The 8940-nt window shown below is 52.0% G+C and overlaps 4 protein-coding genes across 4 annotated transcripts; 1 reads left to right on the forward strand and 3 right to left on the reverse strand.

Moving 5' to 3' along the window:
* Positions 1-316: 316 nt before the first annotated feature.
* T310_5652 (MFS transporter, SP family, sugar:H+ symporter) lies at positions 317-772 on the reverse strand (the record flags this gene model as incomplete). Its single annotated transcript, XM_013471482.1, has 2 exons — positions 317-498; positions 562-772. 2 exons carry the CDS (start codon positions 770-772, stop codon positions 317-319), a joined length of 393 nt encoding a protein of 130 aa, XP_013326936.1.
* Positions 773-2176: 1404 nt separating this feature from the next.
* T310_5653 (uncharacterized protein) lies at positions 2177-4021 on the reverse strand (the record flags this gene model as incomplete). The annotated part of the gene is made up of 4 exons (XM_013471483.1): positions 2177-2461; positions 2526-3052; positions 3108-3723; positions 3791-4021. The coding sequence occupies 4 exons, from the start codon at positions 4019-4021 to the stop codon at positions 2177-2179; spliced, it is 1659 nt and encodes a 552-aa protein (XP_013326937.1).
* Positions 4022-4867: 846 nt separating this feature from the next.
* Positions 4868-6348, reverse strand: T310_5654 (uncharacterized protein; the record flags this gene model as incomplete). Its single annotated transcript, XM_013471484.1, has 2 exons — positions 4868-5991; positions 6075-6348. The coding sequence occupies 2 exons, from the start codon at positions 6346-6348 to the stop codon at positions 4868-4870; spliced, it is 1398 nt and encodes a 465-aa protein (XP_013326938.1).
* Positions 6349-8281: 1933 nt separating this feature from the next.
* T310_5655 (Uncharacterized protein) lies at positions 8282-8940 on the forward strand (the record flags this gene model as incomplete). The annotated part of the gene is made up of 3 exons (XM_013471485.1): positions 8282-8437; positions 8494-8555; positions 8605-8940. Coding segments are annotated over 3 exons (554 nt in total), but the record flags the coding sequence as incomplete, so codon positions are not given.

Consider the following 8940-nt stretch of genomic DNA (forward strand, 5'->3'; position numbering starts at 1 on the left):
TACCGGGCTGTGTGCATTGAAATCCCCCAGTAGTAGGCACCTTCCCTCAATAATCTGGTCCCAATTGGCATCTTCCATGGCACGTCTGCGCCTGGGGTTTTCCCCCTGCCAGCAGTGTTCAACGCCAAGCCAGTTATCATAGCAATTCACTACCCGGGTCCTCCGAATCCTTTCCCGGGCCCTACCTAGCTCCCAGACATCTAATGCCATTAGATATGGGTGATCTAGGAGGTCAGTACGGGCCTCTATGGCCAGCTTATTAAGTAGGTCCCTACGGACAGCAATAACCACCCGTGAGTCCCTGTGCTCCCCTTTCTCAGGCCAGTATAGTAGATATCCCCCATGCCGAAAATCCCTCTCGACATAGGGTTCCTGCAGGCAAGCTAGGCCCACCCCTAATATCAGCCGCGTAGCTACTGAACGGCAGGGCACAGAGACCGCCAATGTTGTAGATGGCGTTGAACAGGCCGAGTCGCGAGCCGGTCGGGTGATTATTATCTAGAGAAGAGCCAGATTAGCTTATGGTCTGTCCCTTTCATGGCTGGGCGGTTGGGTGCTAACATTCCTGCCACGGCTGTAACGTCTGCAGTCCATTAAGCAAACTCCTATCGTAGCCATTCACCGTCGCCCCTAGGAACAGGATGGGCATCATCAGGTAGAGTTTCCGCAGGCCCGGGTGTTTGTACCATGTTACTCGCGGGACGTCGAGTTGGAGTGGTTCCTCTGTTTTTGCCTGCTCGTCGTGCTCGCTGAAGGGTTTCTCGTCTGCCATGGTGATGGACAAGGACAATAGTCATCTGCAGAGGAATTAGTCAGTCAATCGAGGAAGTACCGTCATTCAGGATGACTGCCATTTTATAATAATCCTGAAAAGGAAATTCTAGGCCGTCTTCCCCATCATGTAGTTAGTCTGTACATGTGCATTGACAGGTCAGTCAGTAAATAGCCTAAAATCATTTTCGAAAAATCCCCGCATTTTCAATCTCATTATTATCTTTAGTTAGGAAGGGCTGAAGTACTCCGGAATAAACAGCGGTATCATGCGTGATGCTCTGGAAGAAGACAACCATAGACCGTCCGTCTTGGCGAAGCCCTAAAATCTTGAAATCGGAAAATGGAGGATTTCCCGGGGAGAAAAAGTCGACCACGGGACCGCCGATCAACCCTAACCGGTATGTAGAATCCGGGGTAATGCTCGGTCGAATCGAGTTTCGTTTCTCGGGGAGGGAAGTGCAGGCACGATGGATGAGGGGTATGTGGAGTATAAGCTGCCGTTTGTTGACGTGATGCACGATGGTATATCGAAGTGGGTGAGAAGGGGACTAGGTAAAAATTAAATGTACTGATTGTCAGTCAAAAAAATAGTAGAACGACGTACAAGACAATAATATGAGGTGGATTTCATTTTTCTTGATCGCTCAAGATGCGCAAACATGCCTGTTTTGATGACAAAGAGAGAAAACATTAGCGACAGGCCAAGTAAGAATAAGACGCTGTTCAGAATCGTGTCATCCACCCTTCTTCAAACCAGGTTGGGGGATCGTGTGGACTGAAACAGAGTTGGCTTTCAAATCAGGACCAAATGCAGTTGATCATGCTGAATTGGTTGTTTGTGTTGTTTGGATAGACAGGGTATATAACCTAAGACCTGCTGCTAGCAACGCGCGGATTTCCAAAAAAGGAAATAACAACAACACGCTTTGCGCCAGCGTGATATAAAAAAGCTCACACAAGGGGTCCTCCCTCCCGGGACCCGCAGGTGCTACGAAAACCCCCACCTTGCTTTTGGCGGGCAGGGGTTTTACTAGACCCGTTTTTTTTTTCTTTTTGTGTAAATTTGGGTCAGAGACCAGAGGGAGATTCGAACCCAGGCCGTTCATCTGGATGTTAGTAGGTATAAGAGACTTAGGCTACTTAACCACTGCACCATCGCAGCCCGGGTTCGTTACTGGGTCTCTTTGTTTATGAGTGATATGGGCCCTGGATGGTAGGTTTCTAGGTTGTTATTGGTTGGTTGACTGTCTTTGCTTGGGAGATATCCGGAATTTACCGTCAGGTTGCGGCGGCTTGTTTTTGCGATGACACTGTGTGGTGACTTCTCCTTAGCTACTCTTCGAGAGTGACTTGTTATGTCTAATGAACTTGCTTCTAAAGGATACGTACGTACGAGCGTCCACTATGGAGTATTCCCCGACGCCTTTCTATCCCCCTCCACATGCATCACCATCGACTCCTTCTCTCTCTCCTTCTCCTTAAACGCTCCCATATTGACCTGCACGTCACGCACCGCCTCATCCTGGATCTTGGTATGATACGTCGGGAAGTCCTTGACCGACACGCGATTCTCGAACAACTCGTCTAGCTCCTCCAGCGATCGGCCCTTCATCTCCGGGATACAGAGGTAGAAAAAGATGGCGCAGATGAAGTTGGATCCCGCCCAGATGTATCCGTATCGTGGGCCCTGGGTTTGTTATATCAGTGAATGATGATGGCGACACAGAGAGGAAGCAGGCAGACAGACTCACCCAGTTCAGGCTCGTCGGATTGATAAAGTACGGCGTGCAGAAACTCGTCAGCCACGCCAGAACATAGCCGATTGACGTGGCCGATCCCACCGTCCACGCACGCAGGCGAGAGCTCACCAGCTCAGTGGCGACAGGATAACTGGCGGCGCCAACACAGCCATTGTAGAAGAACTGGTAGATGGCAACAAACGCAACGATCGCCTTTCCGGCGATCCTCGTGTCCGCATGCACGCTGTCCGCGATTCCCATACCCAGGTAGCACAGGCCGCAGGCGATGGAGCCGAAGATCAGAATGAATCTGCGGCCCACGAGATGGCGGATCGCATACATCCCGCAATTGACGCCGATGAAGCCGAGACACGTGTTCATGATCGAGTATTGGAACGGCTTGTCGATGCCCGCGATTTCGAAGAAATACGTCGTGTAGGCGATGACGAACCAGGATCCCGAACCGGCTTGAGTGCCGATGACGCCGTAGCAGAGGAGGGTGCGGCGGAGGTCGGCTCCTAATCCGCCTTGAGTGATGTCTCTCCAAAAGAACAGGATGATGATGATAATAATGAATAAAACAAGCCTACTCACCCCGAAACATATCACGCACACTGACCGATTTGGCAACCTTCTTCTCTTCCTCCACTCCCCGAGCCATCTCCGCCCATTCCAGTTCGAGGAATTCCGGTTCCAAAGAGTCCGCGCGCAGGGTTTCAAGCGATCTGCGAGCCTCCTGCTCCCGATTGCGATGCAGCAGCCAGCGAGGAGATTCAGGAACAAAGAACAGCCCAATCGCCAAGAGAGTCGGGACAATGTACAGAGAGGCAATGGGGATGCGGTACGAATTCTTGTTCAGCAACCTCTGCGTGTAGTTATCGACGATCGTGCCCCAGATGGCGCCGATGTTGACCCAGTACGCGAACAGCGCGACCATGACGCCGCGGAGATGCGCGGGCGCGATCTCGCTTGTGTAGACGTTGGAGAAGGTGACAAGGAAGCCGTTGGAGAAGCCGAGCAGCAGACGGCCAAAGTACAGCACGCCCTTGTCCGTTGTCGCGATCTGGATCGCCAGCGCGACGAAGTTGAGGATACACGCTGCCCAGAGGGCGTGTCGTCGGCCGAGGAACGAGCCGAACACGCCGGCTACCAGAGACGAGATGAAGGCGCCCAGCGTCAGGAGGGAGGTGATGAGTTGTTGCACTGTGCTCTAGAGCTAGTTCAGTTGGTCAAGACGTCTAGACAGTCAGTCGACTGCGATCGTCGAGAAAACTCACATCGATCCCGTACCCCAGCGGACTGCTGGGATCCTCGTAGCCAAACACTTTCAGAAACCCCGGCATGGCCTGCAGAGCACCGACAGCAGCGCTGTCGAAGCCATACTGCATATTCGCCGTCGCGACGATACACGCGATAATCAAGCATTTCCGATTCGCCCACAGAGACGTCTCTGGGATTGTAACAGAAAAGGAGCCGGAGCCGGAGCCGGAGCCAGGGGAGGATGACATGGTGATGCAGCTGCAGTAAACTTTGAGAAAAGAAGTCCTAAACGCAGGACGATTATCAGGACAGACGAGTTATATCCTGTAATCATCCAGAGAGAAACTTCCCCAGATGGAAAGGGGAGGATTCCCCGGATTTCCCCACATCTCTTACTGCCTTGACAGCTGGGGATTCTGCGGAGACCCCACAAGTCCTGACAGCTGTACCCACCGGGTCATCATTTCAGAGATAATCTGACAGTCTGGCATGTGGGTCCCGAATGGAGATTCGTAGACCTGGCGGAATTCGTGCCAAAAGAAGCTTTCGAACAGGTAGACTGCTAGTATGTTCGTCTACGTAGCTGTGTGCGGGGAAGACGAGGTATGGGCTAAGCAAGCTTGAGTCACTCTGCTTGCTCTGTCAGTGACTGGCGGGGCCATGGCCAAGAGTACAGAGCATAACTCCAGGGAAATACGACAGGAGTCAAAGCGCGAGTTTTTGTTTGCCAGAGGCATGGACTCGAGTATATTATTACAGAGAATACTGCATGTGATGGTGCTGGTAATAATAACAACAATTGTCATAAATCAGATTTTTAACATGAAAACGAAATCAAATAATCAACTGGAGAGCATGCCGGTTCAATAAAATCTATCTGCGAAAACAAGGAACTATATATCCCAGCAGAAACACTACTTTATACCAGTGAGCTGGGGACTTTGACTAGGACTTTGGAGAGAAGTGTATCTGTAGTATGAAAAGCAAAAGCAAGATATATCTTGAATAGCAGCGCACTATCGTGGCTATATAGCCCAACAGAATAAACTAATATTCTCCCAATCAAACAGATGTCCCCGCAAAGTTTATCTCATTTAGTCGTCCCACTCTTCCCCATCGCCCCCGTGTTCTGGTTCTTGTTCCTGGTCCCAGAACTCTGGCTGCTCCCACTCTGACCCTTGCTCATCCTCCTCCCCGTCCTCCTCGTCAGAAAACAGTATCTCCGCATTCTTCATATCCGGCGACGTCTCCACAATGGATAGGAAAAAGTCTAGCTTCTGCTTGACTTCTTCCAATGCGTTGCAGATCCGCTGGCGGTTCATCAGCCCGAACGATTCCTCCATCAGCTGCTCGGCCTCCAGGCACAGGAACTGCCAGTCCAGATGCGCGTCCGGACCCACGTCGTCGAGCTCGAAGATTAACCCCTGTCGCAGCCGGCACCGCCAGTACGAATCTGGGATCTGCCACCCTGTCGCTTCCAGCGCGCGCCGGATGTCCCGATGGTGGAGACGGTCTAGCACCAGCGAGAGGATCTCACCTGGCAGGCTGAGGGCAAGCGTAGAGGTCTTCTTCGCCTTCTCCTGAGCCTTCGTCGTCGTGGTCGTGTTCAATGCCTTCATTCCTCTTATCAGAGCATCCATTTCAACCCTATCAGCATATACCTGCCCACTCCGCCGGATCAGATCAAAGGCCTCCTGCACGGCAAGCGGGTCCCGCACCGCGATGAGATTCCGAGTCATCTCGAACTCGGACACGTTGCTTTGCCATATGCGTTCCGTGAGCCAGTCGGTCATCAACCGGCTCTCCTTCAGCAGTTGCTCATCCTCCCACCGCTGCTGGAGGATCCAGACAAGCAATTCCAGGTCTTTCTCTGCATTCTCCCCGATGATCCGTTCCGCCAGGGCCCAGCAGTGCGCGTGGATGGGGAAGCCGTGTGGGTACTTGTCTTGGTACAGATCATCGTAAAATGTGGCTGGGTAGACGCAAATCATTCTGCTGGCTGAGGTATTTGGTTCTTTGTCAATTTTCTCCGTCATTAGCTGGGAAACGTTGACGATGGCCCCGTCTCGATCCCACGGAACGGCGAAGACAGGCTCGTTGCATTGCTCCTCATACATCAGCCGTGCTTCGGATTCGTGGTCCCACAGGTGATATCGGCCGATGCCCGACAGGTGGTACTGCGGTTGCTTGCGGGACTTCTTTTTTGAATTCTTGATTACTTTTCTCGGTATGGTTCGTCAGCGGCCTTTTTCACCGTCTACAGAGAGACTCTCGAAGAAGGCTAATGACAAGGCCACTCACTCACACGATAGAAACACGTCCAGCCCGGGTTAGGTAGCTCTCCAAAACGTCGGCGTGAGGACCCTTCTTCTTCTTCACCGTTACCGTCATCCTCATCATCGTCTTCCTCTGTATCCTGCGGTGGTTGGATCGGGTTGAATACCGTATCCGTGTCCTCATCCTCTTGCGTGATCCACATGCCGCATATACCGCAGTAAGTACCCCGCGTACTGGGTATGAACATCGGTCCGGGGATAGAAAAGTTGCCTTTTGGTGCTGTCCCTGCTACCTCCATTGTGAGCTGTAATTGTGACACTCGATTCTCTTAATACAGTTCTCAGTGAGTGCATCTGTTAGCTAGGGAGGTGTATATACATGAGCAAGCACATTGCTGTAAAGAAAAAAAATTTTTTTTTCTCCAGAATTATGAAAATGGTTCTGTAGTTGTGCCTGATGTCAGCATGATCCCTTGAAATTACTGCAGTCTTGTTGGAACTGTGTAGGGGGTACGGTCAGGCAGGCAGGCAGGCACCAACCGCCGGCAGGTCCTGTCGTCATGACACTGGCTAGGGCTCTGTACTTCATTGCCAGTCGGCGAGTTCTCGGCAATTGATCGTGTTGCGAATCAGTATTGGGTATCAAGGTAGGTTTAATCCTAGGTTAATTCTATTCAGTGTTCCATTTATATGCCAGGTATCAGATCACTCATCACATGATGGTTACAGCTTCACTTGTTCTTCCGCTGTCTGCAGTTTGCGTTCCGGACCTCTTCGACTGCCGTCATTGCACACCATCGGCCCTTTCGTATTTCTTTTGCGCTCCAGGCGCCTTTTCTTCAAAGCAATCGGCAATGTAATAACCAACAACTGGCAGAAACTTAAACCCACTAAAGTTGAGCTTTGTTCAGCTCGTGCATGAGGGTACTCGCTGCGGAGATACTTACTATCCAGCACCTCCTGCGGTAATGAATAGCCCGTCAATCGGCGGATAATAGTCCACGACAAAGTTCCCTTCTGGAGCGTCCGTGTACTAACACAGACGACGCCTCATCCATGGCTTTTCGGCGAACTGGGGCTGCCGAATTCCGTAAATGGCCGGCCCTGATCTCGAAGGACGCGCTTCAACTTCACCAGGAATGGATCCGCCGCAGCTTCGGAGATCAAGACAAAGCCTGAGTTATTGTAGAGGGCCAGAACGGACCGGATCCCCAGCCATGGACGGCTTCCCTCGCCAGTTCGTTGTAGAAGGGATCTAAATAGTCGTAGCGAATGATGCGGGAGATGTCGACACTGCTGCCATCTGGAACAGGCGGCGTCACCCGGTGCAGAACAGTGATGTTCTAGTAGCCTCGCAGGCGCAGCTCCGGGGCGGCCGTAGGCCAAAAACGCCAGAACCGACGACTATGGTGTCTTCGTACGACTGAGGTTTTCTGCCTGTCTTGGACATTTCGAGCCTAAGAAGTCAGTATTAACGTATCAGACAGTGCTCAACCAGGTCGGATCCGGGGCATCCAGACTGCGGTGACCCTCAGGTCAGATAAGTAGCTTATCATCGACACAAGCAAGTCTTTAACTGCAGCCTAGTCCATCAGATAGACGGTTCACTTGGTGTCAACTCACAGCCGATATGCCGGGAAGCAGCAACACCGGTCACATGACCGGAATGTTGACCGTGTCGACGCCGTCTTTTCTCTGCGGTCCAACCACAGGGAATAATCCTTTATGAGCGTAAAAGAAGGCCCTGTTGGTCTGTTTTTTTTTATGGCCATCGCTCCCTGATTGCCTGGATCGAATATGATGTCGTTTGACATGCATGCCTCCCCACTGACAGCACCCCTTGCAGATCGCCCCAGGACTCCACAGATTGCCCTGTCCTATTGGTGCCCGCGTTATCTTGCTCCACTGCATCTTAGATAGGATGAAGATGATGAATGAGAGATATCCAAGACATCGATGCCACCAGTTTGCCAAACCAAGCGATGCTGACCAGGCTGGGCTAAGCCGAAAGGGGACACTGGAAGCGCCTTTGTCCGCCGTTGCTGTATCCTCCCACGTGCGCGCTGCCTTTCCGGATTCGGCTAAATGGACTCCGTCCATGTTATACTTTGTCCTACCAGTGGGGATCCACCCCTCGCTCTGCGTGTCCTTTTCTCTTTTTCCCCCTGTTTTTTTTTTTGTGTGTGTGTGTGATATTCTGCTGTGGCAGAATCAGAGATCATGGCAGGCACAATGGAGGAAAAGAAGCCCGATGTCGTCCCGGTTACTGCGGCGAAGGCGCCTGCGGTGAAGGATGAGGAGGCGTTGAGCCAAGTCCACGAGGGAGATCTTATCTCCCTGGATCAGGTTGACAGCGCGCTCGCACTGAAGATGCGTCTCGTTAATGATGTACGTATGCGTCGTGGCTTATGCGCTGCCAGACATGCGTCTACTGACAGATCTAGGCGATCGACAAGCTAGGCTTTACGACCTATCACGTGAAATTGTTCTTCCTGAACGGCTTCGGGTTCGTGCCATGGACCTTACGTGTCGAGGATGCTGGCTGATAGGACTAGATATGCGGTCGATTCGCTTTTGCTTTTTCTCATGAGCATCGCTGCCAACCAAGTCGTTCTCGAGTACAACCCTCCCTTCACCAGAGGCGCACAGCTTGCATTCTACATCTCGCTCTTGGTTGGTGCCCTGTTCTGGGGCGCCACCGCAGATATCGTAGGGAGAAAGTGGGCGTTTAACCTGTCCCTGTTCGTCAGTTCTGTCTTCGCCATAGCGGCCGGGGGAGCGCCGAATTACGTGGCTTGGGCGAGTTTGGTTGCTGTGTCTGCGTTTGGCTCAGGAGGCAATCTGGTTCTTGACACCACAGTCTTCCTCGAGTACCTGCCTTCTCACAAACA

The sequence above is a fragment of the Rasamsonia emersonii genome, assembly GCF_000968595.1.
Source record: "Rasamsonia emersonii CBS 393.64 chromosome Unknown ctg1118621760313, whole genome shotgun sequence".
In the NCBI taxonomy this organism is placed as follows: Eukaryota; Fungi; Ascomycota; class Eurotiomycetes; order Eurotiales; family Trichocomaceae; genus Rasamsonia; species Rasamsonia emersonii.